General features: G+C 42.6%; 1 protein-coding gene across 1 annotated transcript in view; it reads right to left on the bottom strand.

Moving 5' to 3' along the window:
* Lrrc36 (leucine rich repeat containing 36) overlaps nt 1–17,838 on the bottom strand; it is a 41,784-nt gene that overhangs the window by 305 nt on the left and 23,641 nt on the right. Inside the window, exons 7-12 of the mRNA XM_013012659.1 lie at nt 15,845–16,287; nt 12,151–12,446; nt 8,386–8,551; nt 6,992–7,137; nt 4,677–4,800; nt 1,210–1,324 (exon numbers count right to left, since the gene is read on the bottom strand). Coding sequence (XP_012868113.1) covers nt 1,210–1,324; nt 4,677–4,800; nt 6,992–7,137; nt 8,386–8,551; nt 12,151–12,446; nt 15,845–16,287 — 1,290 coding nt within the window. The remainder of the gene's footprint in view (nt 1–1,209; nt 1,325–4,676; nt 4,801–6,991; nt 7,138–8,385; nt 8,552–12,150; nt 12,447–15,844; nt 16,288–17,838) is intronic.

Genomic DNA, 17,838 nt, shown 5'->3' with positions numbered 1-17,838 from the left:
AGACAAATGTAACATCTTTCAACACAAGTGTCCAGGTTATGAGTGGGTTATTTTAAAAGCAGACTTACCCGTTTCATCTTTACAATTCTGTTTGACTGGGTTCCAGATATTTCCTATGTTAGAGAGTGATTTCTCTCTTCTTCCCAAAAGCCCTTTCATGATGAGCTAAGTGCAAGCACTAGGATTTTGGCTCCTGATCAGGCCTCTAATTTCTACTCCTAAATCAGAGTCTCTTCTAATCTGTTCCCTTCAACTAACCAGTGCTAGCTGTCACTGCTTTTTCTATTATTTTGTAGTGCTAAAAGCCACCCCACACATTGGCTGTAAAAGTGATGCATACACAATGCTGTGTGTTACAGCACTATTCTATTTGAAGAGGTATATGGGCCAAATCAAAATTCCCAGGATAATATCATCATAAGCCCAGCTCATGCCTGTAATCCTAGCTACTTAGGAGTCTGAGATATGAGGATCATGGTTCAAAGCCAGCCCAGGCAGCAAAGTCCACAAAGCTCTTATCTCCAATAAACCACCAGAGAACTGGAAGTGGCGCTATGGCTCAAGTGGCAGAGCGCTTGCCTTGAGCTGAAGAGCTGAGGGACAGTGCCCAGGCCCAGAGTTCAAGCCCCATGACTGACAAAAAGAAAAAGAAAGAAAATCATCATAAAACTCATGATTAGATACAACGATTAAACTTTCCCAGTGCTCCTAAGGTCTTGAGGCCTCCCCCAGGTCCCCCAGCCTGCATCCTAACATGCTCTTCTGTGAAGAGGCTGGTATTACTGAGTGACTCTGAAGAGGATGCATAGTTTGGATTCTTTCCCTCTTACTCCCCACTTCTGAGTGTTCTCGATTCATCGTCTATGACCATTAGCTGGCAGACATTTTCCAAAGGAGCCAGATGGCTGAGTTTAGGGGTACAAGTGTCCAAAAAAAAAATTACCTGACCCAAAGGTCCTGTTAGACCCTGTAAAATCAAGGTGTTATAACACACCAATGCCAGTAAAGATGCTTAAGTCCATGGTGTATAAAAGCAGTACTGAAAAGCAGCACCTTGCCTCCTTGAAGTTTCCTGGCCAGATTTAGGAGGTTTATACACATAGACTATTGTTAACATGAAGAAATATATTAACTCTGCAAGCAAAGCAGAAGAGGTAAAGAGAAGTAAACATGTACTTCTAGAAGCCAATGAGACAGACCTCCTCCTACCTCTGACTTTCATGAAGAAGGGCAACTGTCTCCTCTAGCTTTTTCAGCTGGGCAAGCTCTTGGTTCAGGCAAGTCACCTGCATGGTCAGCTGTTGGTTTTTGCGCAGAAGATCATCTACAAAGGGTACAGTAGCCAGAGGTGAGTAGGATCCCAGGTGATTGCCTTTAGTGGGAGCTTATATTGGCAAGAATAATGGGGTTTAGTAACAAAGTTGAATTAAAATTCAAGCACTTAGTATTGTACATGTAAGTTCATCTTTTTGAGTTTCACTACGAGGATTCAGGGAGACTACAAGACCTCGCTGAGCATAGGCAGTCAGCAAACAGTAGGCCCTCTGCATTCTCCATTCTGGCTTGTGAATGGATGTCCTTCTCTGAGTGGTTTGTGAAAATATCTAGAACGCTGTCAGGTACAAAGTAAGAACTCAACAAGGGGCTTACAGACAAGGAATTTGTGGTTAAGACATTCATACCTACCTCTGTAAATATGCTACCAATGCCTGCTATAATGAAGTAAGAAAAGCACAAGAACCTGACCCAAAAGAGCCAGTCTTCTAGAAAAATGCTTCTGAAAAGTTAATATGCCTACCAATCATCAGGGATCTTGTTAAAAATAGATGCCAATTAAGTAAGTCTGAGAAGAGCTTCAATATTCTACTTGCCTAACAAGCTCCCAGGTGAGGCTAATGTGGATCAGTTTTTAAGTAGCAAGATTCTGGAAGGTGGATTCTGGCTAATGTGGATCAGTTTTTAAGTAGCAAGATTCTGGAAGAGTTATGGCAGTCAAAATGCTATACCAGGCCTCATGGCTGAGGGATGAAAGGATGTCTAGATACCTACTCCTTTTCAGAATAGGCAAGTGGAGACTGAGCTTGTGAATATCAGATAGCTCTGAGATTTAGCAATGGACTTCAGTGCTTCCAAATCAAGTTCTTCACAGCAATCCTGATGCCTGTTATTTGATTAGGGAAGCTAAGCTAGAGGCTTAACGTTGATAGAAGATAATCTAAAATACTGGCCTAAAAGTAGTGCAAAGCAAGACTTAAATGGGGTTCTATCTTTCACTTGTCACATGACAAAAACATTAAAAAAAAACTACTCAGTGATAGAGTAAATAGGTATTTACACTGCTACTGTGAGGGTAAAAGACAATCACCTTTCTTGAGAGTGATTTGGCAGTGTGGAACAAATGTCTCACAAGTGCCCATAGCTTTTGATACACTAATTCTACTTCTAGGAACATCTCCTAGGAAAATAGTCTAACATGTACACAAAGGTTTGTGCATAGATATTTATGGTATTATTTATGATAGTATAAACATTTGGACTTTCAACTCCATCAGAAGGGAAGAAACATGATCTGAGAGAAGCATTTTCATTGTGGAGTGACTTCTACTTTGGAAACTCTTTAGAATTACTCAGATTCTCTCTATAATTATATTTATCTAACTATCAATACAAGTAATGGAAGCTTTGTTTATAATAACAAAGAATTAAAAGCAATTAGTTAAACATGGTGCAATTGCAGGGAGTGTCTGCCTATGCTATTATATTTATAATATTAGAATGTCTCTGATTGCTGGGTGTGGAGAGTCAGGGACACTGATTGCTGAGGGTACCAGGGAACTTTCTGGAAATGTGCTGTATTTTGACTAGGATCAAACTTAAGATGTGCATTTTGTTGTACATAAATTATTAAAAATCAGGGCAGGCTGGGTGCCAGTGGCTCATGCCTGTAATCCTAACTACTCAGCAGGCTGAGATCTGAGAATCATGGTTCAAAGTCAGCCAGGCAGGAAAGTCCGTGAGACTCATCTCCAATGAACCATCAGAATACCAGAAGTGGTGCTGTGGTTCAAGTGATAGAGCGCTCACCTTGAGCTGAAGAGCTCAGGGACAGTGCCCAGGCCCAGAGTTCAAGCCTCATATCCAACAACAACAAAAAAATTAGGACACAAGTTTTAGTTTTGAGTCAAACCTATATGTATGAGGATAAGTTGGAAGAAAATACAGAAAAACATCAGTAACAGTGCCAGGGCATGTGGCTATATTTTCTATAGAGAACATGTTCTACTGCTGTAACTAGAAAAACAAATATTATTCTCCAAAATAATGGCAATAGGCCAGGCATGGTGGCTTAAGCTTGTCATCCTAACTACTTGGGAGGTAGAGATGGAGGATTGGGGTTTGAGGCCAGCCAGTACATAAGAATTCTAGGGATTCCATCTCAACCAATGGCTGGGCACTGTGGCCTGGGCCTGTTATCTCAGCTCCTGCGGAGCATAGTGTCTGACTGCAGTGGCACATACCTATCATTCCCAAAGACAGGGGAAACACGCAGAATGTTCACAGCTCAATTTGGCTGGGGAATAAATAAGATCAGACCTCAAAAATAATGCCAAAAGCATGGTGCTGGTGGCTCATGCCTGTCATCCTAGTTTTACTTAGGAGGCTGAGGTCTGAGATTCATGGTTTGAACCCAGTCTGGGTGGAAAAGTCCATGAAACTCATTTCTTCAATTAACCATCAAAGGGGTTGGGGATTTAGCTCAGTGGAAGAGCACTTGCCTGGCAACTGTAAGGCTCTGAGTTCAGTCCTCAGATCTGGGGGGAAAATACCTATAAAAGACCAAAATAAAGGGCTGGGAAGGTGGCTCAGTGGTAGAGTGCTTGCCTTGCATGCATGAGACCCTGGGTTTGATTCTTTGGCACCACATAAGCAGAAAAAGCCGGAAGTGGTGCTGCGGCTCAAGTGGTAGAGTGCTAGCCTTGAGCTGAAGAGCTGAGGGACAGCGCCCAGACCCAGAGTTTAGGCCCCACGATCGACAAAAAAAAAAAAAAAGACCAAAATAAGGCAAGTTGCAATTAACCATCAAAAAGCTGGAAGTAGGACTATGGCTCAAGTGGTAGAGCACCAACCTTGAGTACAAAAGCTCAGGGACAGGACCCAGGACCTGAGTTCAAGCCCTAGGGCCAGCATTAAAAAATGCAAAAAAGCCAGGAGCCAGTAGCTCATGCTTGTAATCCTAGCTACTCAGAAGGTTGAGATCTGAGGATCACAGTTCAAAGCCAGCCCAGGCAGAAGTCTGTGAGACTCTTATCTCCAATAAACCACTCAGAAAACCGGAAGTGGTGCTGTGGCTCAAGTGGTAGAGCGCTCGCCTTGAGCTGAAGAGCTGAGGGACAGCGCCCAGGCCCAGAGTTCAAGCCCTATGACTGACAAAAAAAAATGCAAAAAGAGGCTAGAGGCATGGGTGAAATGGTAGAATGCCTGCCTTGCAAGCACAAGGCTCTAAGTTCAATCCCCAGTATTCCCCTAAACAAATAAAAAAGCTAAAGCATGCTGATGGTTTCCATTAATGCACAAGGAAAAATAATGAGAGCAAGCCAAACATAGCTCTTGTGGCTACTGAAGCTGCTTAAATAGGTTACTTTGGGAAGTTCCATAAGGAACCTTCCTGAACTTACCGTGTGTATGGGACTGGTGCCCACTCACAATCGAGATGGCAGAACCTTCCTCCAGCTGCTGAATTTTTTCTGACAAAATGAGGTTTTCCTCCAGCACTCTGACCAGTTTTTGTTTCAAACTTTCCTTCAGATCAGAAAACAAAACACCACCACATTAAGAATCTGAAACCTTGAGGAAGGTGTTTAGAGGAAGACTGAGAGTCTCTCCCTCTAATTAATGCTAACTTGTTGAAGTCAGCGTCAGTGGGACTTTCTCGCTACAACTTCAGTTCATTGGTAGACACTGCTCAAGTGCAGTGAACCAATTCATCATATGGAGTCATGGTCTTTCTGCGGATTATCCACACGACTCTTGCTGAACAGGTGGTGGCTGGAATTCTGAGATGTTCAAAGTTTCTAGAACTGAACTTGGTGTTTAAATATCCTGTAAAATGTTAACAAAGGACAGAAGCTTGGGAGTATCAGTTTTGTTTTTTGTTTTTGTTTTGTTTTTTTCAGATTCAGCAGCTTGATGCTCTAGCCTGGCCTCTGGCCTCTAATCTCACTTCCTGGCTCCATTAGAAGGGAGAAAGGACAATCTCTGAGGCCTCTGCCATCCCTTACTGGCCACACCATAATCTTCCTTCAAGAGCATGACACTATGCACTTAAAAAAATTTGTTTTTGGTTACCCGGGCGCCAGTGGCTCACGCCTGTAATCCTAGCTACTCAGGAGGCTGCGATCTGGGGATCGAGGTTCAAAGTCAGCCCGGGCAGGAAAGTTCATGAGACTCTCATCTCCAATAAACCACCCAGAAAACCGGAAGTGGTGCTGTGGCTCAACTGGTAGAGCCCTCGCCTTGAGCTGAAGAGCTGAGGGACAGCGCCCAGGCCCAGAGTTCAGGCTCCACGACTGGACCCAAACAAAACATTTTTGGTTTTTTTTGTAGGCTGGGGGCTTGAACTCAGGGCCTGGGTGCTGTCCCTGAGCTTTTTTGCTCAAAGCTAGTGCTCTACCACTTGAGCCACAGGTCTACTTCTGGTTTTCTGGTAGTTAATTGGAGGTAAGACTCTCATGAACTTTCTTGCCTAGGCTGGCTTTGAATTGAGATTCTTAGATCTCAGCTTCCTGAATAACTAGGATTATAGACATGAGTCACCAGTGTGAATCTACTCTACCATATGCATTTCTTACTTGCTCTGTGTGCACTACTCTTGGTGCTTGAACTTTGGGCCTGGGTTCTGTCCATTAGCTTTTGTGCTCACAGCTAGTGCTCTAATACTTGAGCCATAGCTCCACTGTGACTTTTTTTTTTTTTTCTGGGTCCGGTCATGGGGCCTGAACTCTGGGCCTGGGCACTGTCCCTCAGCTCTTCAGCTAAAGGCTAGCGCTCTACCACTTAAGCCACAGCACCACTTCTGGCTTTTTTCTTTTTGCTTATGTGCTGCTGAGGAATTGAACCCAGGGCCTCATGCATGCAAGGCAAGCACTCTACCACTGAGCCACCTTCCCAGCCCTCCACAGTGGCTTTTTTGGAGATAAGAATCTCATAGACTTTTCTGCTGGACTGGCTTTTTTTTTTTTTTGTCAGTCATGGGGCTTGAACTCTGGGCGCTGTCCCTCAGCTCTTCAGCTCAAGGCTAGCTCTCTACCACTTGAGCCACAGAGCCACTTCCAGTTTTCTGAGTGGTTTGTTGGAGATAAGAGTCTCTTTCCTGCCCGGGCTGGCTTTGAACTGTGATCCTCAGATCTCAGCTTCCTGAGTAGCTATAGCTAGGGTTACAGGTGTGAGCCACCGGCGCCCAGCTGCTGGACTGGTTTTGAACTTCAACCCTCAGATTTCAGCTTCCTAAGTAGCTAGAATTACAGATGTGAGCCACCAGCACCCAGCCATTTACTTCCCCCTCCCTTTCCTTTGTGATTTTTTTTGGGGTTGTTTTGTTTTGTTTTTTTTTGGTCCCGTCACGGGGCCTGAACTCTGGGTCTAGGCGCTGTCCCTCAGTTCTTCAGCTCAAGGCTGGCGCTCTAGCACTTGAGCCACAGCACCACTTCCGTCTTTTTTCTTATGTGGTGCTGAGGAATCGAACCCAGGGCCTCATGCATGCAAGGCAAGCACTCTACCACTGAGCCACCTTCCCAGCCCCTTTTTGGGGGTTTGGATTAGAATAAAGGAGTCATCCCTATAGAACCTCCAAGTCGTCTCTATCCTGCCAAGTTTTGTGTTCCTGAGCTGTCCAGCCTGACTGTCCCATATTTTGCCTCCTAGGTATAGGTAATGATTACCTGTCTCTGTCCTTTTCTAGTAAAGTGGAGAGACAAGGGTGAGTGAGCCATACCACATCGCTAGGGACCAGCTGTCCAGCCTCCTTTGAGTCACTGTCCCGCCTGCGGAAGGCTTTCCCGGCATCTTCAGGATGGGTGCGACCCCACTGCTGAGGAGGACCAGGAACAACCAAAGACAGAAGCAAATCTCGGGCAGGACCTGCCAAAAATTCAGGTTGGGCACAGCAGCCAAACTTGAAAACTAAGGCACAGGATTCCTAGGCAACAATTACCGGCTCTATCATCTAATGATCTCTTTTCCCCAAGAATTTAGCAAGTGACTGGTAAGAGGTACTTAGTGTGAATAAGAAGCAATACCCCACTTGCTCTGAGGAGGAAAGCACAAGCCTTCCCGAGTCACTCAATGGCCACAGAGCACTATTTTCCTATAAAAAGGGAGCAGTAAGTCAACACGGAAGTCATTGACTGTGACTTCTCTATTTTAGTTTTTCAGTGTTGGGGAAATCAAACCCAGAGTTTCATATCAGCTAGGCAAATGCTAAACTAAACCTTCAGCCCTTAGAAATAATAATAATACTAAAAAATTCCCAGCACAAACAACTTGAAAGTTTTTAGTTGTTACTTAAACTTTATTTTGCTAACAAGTGAAAGTTCTTTGAATTCTTCTCCCATTAAACAACAAATAAACACGTGGAGCCAACATTTGCAAAACTATCTTTTCTCCATGTATCCAAAACAATCCCTCAAAAGAGTCTAGGCCATTTATTTACTTGAGTAATTTAGATCGTAACATTATAATAGTTATCTCAGAACTGGAATAATCAGACCTAATTTCTGTTGTTTTCATTACTGACTAATGTATCTCTCAAGGAGATTAAATCTTTTTTTTTTTTTTCGGTCGGTCATGGGGCTTGAACTCTGGGCCTGGGTGCTGTCCCTCAGCTCTTCAGCTCAAGGCTAGCACTCTACCACTTGAGCCACAGTGTTTTCTTAGTGGTTTCCTGGAGATAAGAGTCTCACAAGCTTTCCCACCTGGGCTGGCTTTGAACCTTGATCCTCAGAGCTTAGCCTCCTGAGTAGCTAGGATTACAGGCGTGAGCCACCGGCGCCCGGCATAAAATCTTTTTGTAATTATTAGTATGATCACTATTATACATATCTGGCCATTCTATATGTTACCAAAGACTACACCCACACCCACACACATGCATATGTGTACATACACATATCATACACTCTTAAAGGAGGAACAAAACAATTGCTCAATAACAAGCAGAAAGAGTGCTCATTTTAAAAAGAAAATATAAATGTAAGAAAAATGCCAACTTTTTAACCATGGTGTCTTTAAAAAAAGTTTCCTTGCAAGTTGAAGCTCTGTGGCTTTTAGCAGAGCACTAAGCAGAAGCAAAGTCCCACCCTCCCCAGACACAAGACGACATACACTCACCGAGAAATTTCTTGTTGAGGAGGAGAGAACCAGAGCCATTCCAGTGCTTATCCACAAGCTCCAGGAGCTGTCTGAGGACAGTGGCCACATGAGGGGTTCTGGCAGAGATTGGGGGACTGTGGTTTCCTGGCAAACCATGCAAACTGCCCAGGTCACTTGAGAGAGGCTCAAGAAAAAAAAGCAAAACCCTCCAACCATTTGTCATTCTTACACAATAAGGGAAGTAAGATTCCAGACATTTAAAACATTAATTTTTTTTAAAAGAAAGGTTTCATCTTTCAGTTTTAATTTGAATAATGCACTATTTATGTCCAAGGCAAACATTTAAGATATTCAAGGACAAGTTCAAAGGTAATAGTATCTCCTATTATTATTTTCTATAGGGATTCTCAGAATATAATAACAATAAGAATGCATCAACACTAACATTATTTTTCAATATATTATGTAATATAGAAAGATGAAACTAGAGAACACTTAAAAATTATAAAGTAAAACTGAAGTCCTGGTGCCAGGGTCTCATGCCTGTAATCCTAGCGACTCAGGAGGCTGAGATCTAAGAATCATGTTTCAAAGCCTGCCCAGCAGACAAATCTCAGAGACTCTTATTTCCAATTACCCACTAAAAAGCCAGACCTGAAACTATGGCTCAAGATGGAGAGTAAAAGCCTTTGCAAAAAAAACTAAGGGATATCACCCAGGCCCTGAGTTCAAGCCCTAACATTGACACCAAAAAAAAAATAAATAAATAAGGAAAATTGAGAGTAATAAGATGTTCTAATTCACAATAATCTTTTAATATGTTATATAATAAACATAAATATCCTGTAATTTTTTTCATGGGACTGGAGTTTAAACTCATGGATTTTCACTTACTAGGCAGGCACTCTAGGCAGGTAGGGGTATGACCATACCCCTAGCCCTTATTTTTTTGTCCGTTGTGGGCCTTGAACTTTGGGCCTGAGCACTGTCCCTCAGCAATTCAGCTCAAGGCTTTACCACTTGAGCCACAGCCACTTCCAGTTTTCTGGTGGTTTATTGGAGGATAAGAGTCTCATGGACTTTCCTGCTCCAGCTGGCTTTGAACCATGATCTTCACATCTCAGCCTCCTGAGTAGGTAGGATTACAGGTGTGTGCCATCTGTGCCTGGCTTCCCTTTTTTCTTGAGTTAAAAATAAAACTAAGTGTTCTCTCCCCCGCCCCCTTTTGGATAAGGTTTTTGTCCAGGACTTTGATCCTCCTATTTGTGCTAATATGCAGAGCTGGAATGACAGATTTTCTTTTCAGAAGCTTTCTGGCTTGTGGCATATTACTTTTTTTTGTTTTTTGTCGGTCATGGGGCTTGAACTGTGGGCCTGGGTGCTGTCCCTGAACTCTTCAGTTTAAGGCTAGTGCTCTACCACTTGAGACACAGCACCACTTCAGGTTTTCAGAGTGGTTTATTGGAGATAAGAGCCTCACAGACTTTCCTGCCCGGACTGGCTTTGAACCATGATCCTCAGATCTCAGCCTCCTGAGTAGCTAGGATTACAGGCATGAGCCACCGATGCCCTTTTATATTTATAATCAGAGACTCCAGATATATTCAGCATAGTGGTAGATGACTTGCCTAGCATGTACAAGTCCCTGGGTTCTACTTACAGGTAACTAATCCCAACCAAAAAAAGGTTGTCTTTTTATATTTATATTCAGATAGGTCTTTGAAAGCTTTCCATGTAAAAGAAACCCAGTATCTGATAATAAAGAGATGAGAGTTTTAAAGGTAGTCCAGAAAATGCATTGACATTTTAGCAATATAAAATGAAATAAATATGAAAAAAAGTCTGTAGACAATCCTACTAATATGGCATCCCAAATATCCTGATTGGTCTGTCTCTACCCTAAATGCACTCACACACAGTGATTTTGTTTGATAAAATAGGCTGAAATGGTAGGGGGGAGGGGGAGAAGAGAGAGATAAAAAGTTATAGAAAGTATTACAAGACCGCCCCCTTTGGTGCATGGAAATTATAACCATCTCCAAAGTTATAAAAACTGAAGCTGAAGTATTAAGAATCAAAAACAAAAACACAAAGCTTGGTGTGGTGGCTCAAGCCTGTAATCCTACCTTTTTGAGAGGTAGAAATTGGGGAACTGAGGTTTGAGGTCAGCCTGGGCATAAAAGTCTCTAAAACTCCATCCAGACCAAGGCTGAAAACAGTGGTTCATGCCTATCATACCAGCAACAAAGAAAGTACAAATAGGAGGATCACAGTGCAGGCTAGATCAGGCATTAAGCAAGTCCCTATCGTGAAAATACCCAACATAAACTGGGTGCTGGTAGCATATGCCTGTAATCCTAACTACTCAGAAAGCTGACATTTGAGGATCATGGTTCAAAGTCAGCCTGGCAGAAAAGCCCAAGAGACTTTATTTACAATGAATTAGATATGTGGGACTCACTCTTAATTTTGTTTGTTTGTTTTTTTTTGGGTCCAGTTGTGGGGCCTGAACTCTGGGCCTGGGCACTGTCCCTCAGCTCTTCAGCTCAAGGCTAGCGCTCTACCACTTGAGCCACAGCGCCACTTCCGGCTTTTTTCTTTTTGCTTATGTGGTGCTGAGGAATCGAACCCAGGGCCTCAGGCATTCAAGGCAAGCGCTCTACCACTGAGCCACCTTCCCAGCCCCTCACTCTTAATTTTGCATTAATTCTCTGCACCATCCTTTAGCTAAAAAGTTCCCTGAATAATCTAACTAATTTATCTCCTTGCTGCTACTTACTTTTTTTGGGGGGGGAGGGAGAATTGTTTGAATTTCTAGAAAGCAAAGTAAAGCAATGCTTTTTTATTTTTTTGTCAGTCATGGGGCTTGACCTTTGGGCCTGGGCGCTATCCCTGAGCTCTTCAGCTCAAGGAGAGCACTCTACCACTTGAGCCACAGCACCGTTTCTGGTTTTCTGGTGGTTAATTGGAGATAAGACTCTCAAGGACTTTGCTGCCTGGGTTGGCTTTGAACCATGAACCTCAGATCTCAGCCTCCTGCGTAGCTAGGATTACAGGCGTGAGCCACTGGTGTCTGCCCCCCACCTTTTTTTTTTTTTTTAAAGAAAGTTAATTTATCCTTTTCTGATGCCAGTAGTGAGACTTGAACTCAGAGACTTGTGTTCTCACTTGGCTTTTTTTCTGGTTAAGGCTTGTAGTGTACCACTTAAACTATTGCTCTTTTTCTGGCTTTTTGTGGTTAATTAGAGTCTCATAGACTTTCCTGCTTGAGGCTGGCTTTGAACTTTGATCCTCAGATCTCAGCCTCCAGAGTAGCTAGGAATGAGTCACCAGTGCTTAGCACAAAGAAATGTTTTTATAGGAACTATTTTAAGTTAATCACTTGTGGCTGGAAAAAAAAAGTATATATCCAATGAGATTATTTAAAGCCATCCATGTTTCAGAGATCTTCAGCTAGCCAGCAACTTCCTCATTTCTTTCCCTTGCTAAAAACTTTTGTTACCAAAGTACTTCAAAACTAAAAAGAGAAAAACTCTTAATACCAAAGTGCTTCCCTACCATCTTTAGCTCTGGAAGTAGATCAGGACAGATCCTTTGCAGGGCAGTGGGTATGAAGTGGGCATGTGACTTTCCCAAGGGTAGAAAGAATCACAGATTTTAGCCTGGGAGTTTAGCCTCTAAAAAATCTCTCAGCCTCTTGGTCAGAATTACCGTGATTCCCAACAGAACCCCATGCTGGTGGTGGAGCCTATGTGTTTCTTGTACATTCCCAAACAAGCCAACACTTGCCTCCATGCCTGTAGCATCTTGGAAACCATGCTTCGGATTCAGGTTGGCAAAAATATTGTCCTTCCGCTTGAATCCTCTCCTTGTTGGGCTTAATGACCTCCTGGCCAGAATATCTCTGTCTTCTGACGTCCCAGGAGGCAACAGCAGTGTTCTAGGAGCATTTCCCAGGACAGGGTTATTTGGGAAAGAACCATGTGCTGGTGTTAAATCACTGAGGCTGCTGGATAATTGGTGCTCAACACTGACCAGCAGAGCAGGGTCACTGTTGAAATGGGTGGCGGCATACAGATCTGGGGAGGAAAATAAATCAGGAAATGAACTTGCCTTTCAGCTTCCCAGTACCTGTCTCACACCCATCAGTATTTAATGTGGAGTCCAAATAATAATAACTACTCCCCAGCATATCTCAACTCTTGGAAACTTGCTCTCCTTCTACCTGGAAAAAACTCAACTCTGGTTACATCCAGATGTCCACATACGCTAAGCCTAGCCCACAGCAGCAGAATGAGACTGTTTTTGTTTTTGGCAGTGTTAGAATTTGAACTCAGATCCTGGCCTTAGTAGGCAGGTACTCAACTACTTGAGGTCATACCCTTAGCTCTTTTGTTTTGCCTTGGTTGTTTTTCCGATAAGATCTTATTCTCTTTTTAACCAGGATGAATCTCAGACTGGGATCCTGTGAAGCCGGGATTCTAGATGTGTACTACTACACTGGATTCAATAGGCCTCTGTCCTGACCTTTTTCACTAACTTGTCTGGACCCTTAGTACTGCACTTTTTTTTTTTTTTTTTTTAATATATGAGTCACTCTTCTCTATCTTGAGAAGATACTTTTACATCTCTTTTTTTCTTCAAGTTCCAGCACTAATCTTCCTTCCTTCCTTCTCGGATGCTGACCTTATTTTCTCTGAGAAAACATAGGCAATCAAAATACTACCACTACTACTACTAATAGCCAAGTGCTGGTACCTGTAATTAATCCTACCCACTCAGGAGGCTGATATCTGAGGATTGTGGTTTGAAGCTGGCTCTGGCAGGAGGTACTGAGTTCAAACCACAGTACCAGGAAAATAAACAAATAAATTATCCACTGGAAGCTGGGTGCTGGTGGCTCCTGCCTATAATCCTAGCTACTCAGCAGGCTGAGATCTGATGAGTGAAAAAATATGAAACCAACGCAGGCAGATAAAGCCAAGAAACACATCTCCAACTGATTGGGAGGTATGGCTCAAGTGGTAGAACACCAGCTATGGCTGATGAAGCCAAGTGAGATCTCAAGGCCTTGAATTCAAGCCCTAGTGCTGACTGGCGCGCGTGCGCGCACACACACACACACACACACACACACACACACACACAGAGCTTACTGGATCCCACTACTGAAGCTATCAACTCAATTGTAAATTTGTAACCATAACTTCTCTGCCTCCTCAATTGAACAGATGAACTGTCAGTGCTTCATCTACGGCTATTCTCCATTGATGGGATACATTCCATCTCTTCTTCTCTACTCAAGGATATTGTTATTTTTCCTCATAATTGTCTGCATTCTCTGCTGCATCCATTTTCAATATTCTCTCATAGAGCATTTCTATCAGCCTCTCAGGCCCTCAGCCCTCCTTCCAGCTCCATTTCTCTGCTCCTGCTGAAACTCCTTGAAGGGTTTGTGTATGTTCAGTAACTCTATTGCTATACTTACAAGTTTTTCTTGAACTCATCTCAATGAAGCTTTTATTTCCACATATCTCCCGAGGCTGTTTGCTAATATCGTTGGTATTGCCAACCAGCACGGCCACTCCCCAGTCCTGACTCCTCCCAGAGATCTGACACAGCACTAACGCTGTCTCCTCCTGAAACACTTCACACTTGGCTTTGAGGCAGCACCCTTTTACAGGTTGCTTCTTTTGCACTCTGTGTGCTGTATCACCTTTCAAATTCTTGGATGGCTCAGGTCCAGTCCTCAGGTCTCTTTCTTATCTATATTCACTCTCTAGGTGAGATTTTAATCCAGTCTCAGTTTTAATGTAATCTATACTCTGTGTGTGTGTGTGTGTGTGTGTGTGTGTGTCTGTGTCTGTGTGTGTCTGTCTGTGTCTGTGTCTGTGTGTGCTGGTCCTAGAGCTGAATTCAGGGCTTGGCCTCTATTCCTGAGCTTTTTGTTTGTTTGTTTTTTGTTAAAGTCTAGTATTCTACCACTTGAGCCACAACTCTGGCTCCCCTTGTGGCTTTTTTTGTGGTTAATTGGAGACTTTCCTGCCTTGGCTTCAAACCCCAATCCTCAGTCTCCTGAGTAACTAGGATTACCAGTGCTTGCTCACAGCCAACTTCTTCTTTGGTGGTGAAGCTTGAACTCTGGGTTTGGGCCCTATCCCCAAGCTCCTCAGCTCAAGCTAGCACTCTACCACTTGAGCCGCAGTGCCACTTCCGGTTTCTTGTGGTTAATTGGAGATAAGAGTCTCACAGACTTTCCTGCTGGGGGTTGGCTTTGAACCATGATCCTCAGATTTCAGCTTACTGAGTAGCTAGAATTATAGGCGTGAGCCACTGGTGCCTGGCTAATCCAGTGATTCTTTTTTTTTTTAAATTTAATTTAATTTAATTTTTCCAGTGATTCTTAAGGAAGATTACTCTTCTGCTTCTACAACTTATAGCCTAATCCAGAAAAAAAGGCTAGTCATCTTCTCTAACTTCCTCTATACCCTTCAGTATATTCACTGTACTCAGGTGGGGTTCCTTGACGCCCCCTGAACATACTAAGCATGTTCCAGCCTCAAAAACTGCACTTGTATGCGATTTAGAAAGTTCAAACCCTACGTATCCACATAACAATACTTTCAACTTCATTCAAGTCTACATTTTTCTTTAGTACCAGGTGACATTTGCCACCCACCAGACTTGTCCCTCAAATCTTTACTTTTATGATGCCCTGGATCATTTAATTTAAATACCACTTTGTTCTTATTATTTTCTATACACTTATTTTTCATCCCAGACCTTAACATCACCTGACATGTTCATATGTTAACTTGCTTATCATCTGTCTTACTTTATTAACATGTAAGTTCCACGAACGTAGAGACGTTTGAAACATTTATGTTAACATATACATGGGGCTTTTTTATTTTGCTACATTATCTAGAGCTAAAAAAAATCTCTGCACATAACAGATGTTTAGTGAATTTTACTGGCTAAATTAATAAGTAGTTGAAGAATAATCTTCATCCTTATCCTGAAATAAGCATTTTTTTTTAAATAACTCAGAATAGCAGTGACTATGGCCAGAGAGAAGACTAGATGCTGCTACACATAGGTCTTCGGAAGGCTACTCAACTAAAATGACAGAGTGATGAAGCTCACCATCCTACGCATTTTCTCTCACATATTTGTCATGCTAAACTCATACCCTGAAGAGGTTTAGAAGTTCCATGGACCTCTGGTGACCCTGAAATACAATTTTTTAAATGCTCGTAATTTTTTTTTATTGTGAAAATACTGAACAGAGGGGTTACAATTACATGGGCAAGATAATGAGTACATTTCTTATCAAGCATTGTAGCCTCCTCCTTTGTTTCCCCTTCCCATCCCAATTGCTCGTAAAATTTAAGAAATGCCAATATCAAAATTTCCAGTTATACCTTCTATCTTCATGCCTATAACAAAGCCATATGAACTAAAAAGAAGCTATTACCTGAACTAAGCTTCAAAAGCCTTCCGGTGCTGGAGTCTGGGTTTGACAAAGACATCAGTAAATCTCCACAGGGATGGGATGTGGCAGCTTTTATGTCATTTGAAGGCTTTATGTTATACTCTCGGAAGTTCTTGCTTCTCTGGGGCCTTTTACCATGACTTCCGTGCAGGGGTAGAGTTTGAGAATAATGACCATCATAATTTTCCAGACCGACATTGGAAGGTATCTGATAAGGATGGATCTGGCTGGAGTCACCCACATCTAGACGTTTACTCAGTGAGTCATCATGGGGAAGTTGGTAGGTATCAGGTGTTCCTAACAAGTCCTTTTCTGGAGAAGAAACTGAACTCTTGCTGTCCAAAAAGGATACCCGGTACCCATCCCTGCTCATCTTCTCTGGGGATCGGACTGTGCACTGACAAGGTGAGTAGCGTTTGAATTCTGTCTCCACCAAAGGAAAACAAAACAAAACATCATGAGGATTCCTCTTGGTTCAGCTGGGGTACCTCTGAGAAAGGCAATTACTAATTTGACAAATGGTATCATAAAGTGATGAAGGGTCTTTCACAGATACCAAAACGTATGAGATGTTTGGGTAAACAAGAAAGAGCCTGTAACACTCTGAAGATAAATTTCTTTTCAGACAAATTCCCTAGGAATTTCCTCCTCAAATGGTAGTTTCCAGATATTTAGTATACCTTCATATGATGGTAGTTGTGATTTTATGCATGGAGTCTATAGAGAATAGTTGGTCTCTGATTTCTTTTTAGACTACTTGCAATAACATTAAGTCTGCTTTACTCTTGATGACAAGGGATTTCTATTTCAAGAACAACAGATAATTTAGACTTCTCCTGTTGAAGATATTTTCTCTTTTCTTTCTTCTTTCTTTCCTCCTTCCTTTCTTCCTTCCTTCCTCCCTCCCTCCCCCTTTTTCTTTTTTCCCTTTCCTTTTCATTTTCTTTTCTATTCTTTCTTTCTTTTTGCCAGTCCTGGGGCTTGAACTCAGGGCCTCAGTGCTGTGCCTGAGCTGTTTTTTCTCAAAGCTAGCACTCTACCACTTGAGCCACAGCACCACTCCAACATTTTCTGTTTATGTGGTACTGAGGAATCAAACCCAGGGCTTCATGTATGCTAGGCAAACACTACCATTAAGCTACATTCCCAGCTCCTCTTTTCTTTCCTTCCTCCTTCCTTTTTTCTTTCTTTCTTCCTTCCTTCCTTCCTTCCTTTCTTTCTTTCCTTTCTTCTTTCTTTCTTTCTTTCTTTCTTTCTCTTTCTTTCTTTCTTTCTTTCTTTCTTTCTTTCTTTCTTTCTTTCTTTCTTTCTTTCTCTCTTTCAGTCATGGGGCTTGAACTCTGGGCTTGGGTGCTGTCCCTGCGTTCTTCAGCTCAAGGTGAGCAATCTACCACTTGAACAATAGCGCTACTTGCGGTTTTCTAGTGATTTATTGGCGATAAGAGTCTCATGGAGTTTCCTGCCTGGGATGGCTTTGAACCATGATGCTCATTTTAGCCTCCTGAGTAGCTAGGATTACAGGCGTGAGCCACCAGCACCCGGCCTTTTCTTTCTTTCTTTTTTATTTTTGGGTCTGGTCGTGGGGCCTGAACTCTGGGCCTGGGCACTGTCCCTCAGCTCTTCAGCTCAAGGCTAGCACTCTACCACTTGAGTCACAGCACCACTTCTGGCTTTTTTTCATTTTGCTTATGTGGTGCTGAGGAATAGAACCTAGGGCCTCATGCATGCAAGGCAAGGGCTCTACCACTGAGCCAACTTCCCAGCCCCTTTTTCTTTCTTTCTTATACTGGGGTTCAAACTCAGGACTTTGCATTTGTTAGGTGCTCTACCAGTTGAGCCACACCTCAACTCCAAATAAAACTGGAAAATCTTAAAAGCAGCAATGGATGATCCTTGCAGTAGTTATAGACTGCTAACTGATTTCTCAAATGTAAGCACAAAAGATAGAATATAGTGGAATAACTGCAATATTCTTG

Source organism: Dipodomys ordii, unplaced genomic scaffold (genome assembly GCF_000151885.1).
Source record: "Dipodomys ordii isolate 6190 unplaced genomic scaffold, Dord_2.0 Scaffold18, whole genome shotgun sequence".
Classification (NCBI taxonomy): Eukaryota; Metazoa; Chordata; class Mammalia; order Rodentia; family Heteromyidae; genus Dipodomys; species Dipodomys ordii.
The sequence above is the reverse complement of the archived record's forward strand: the minus strand, read 5'-3'. Positions and strand labels throughout refer to the sequence as shown.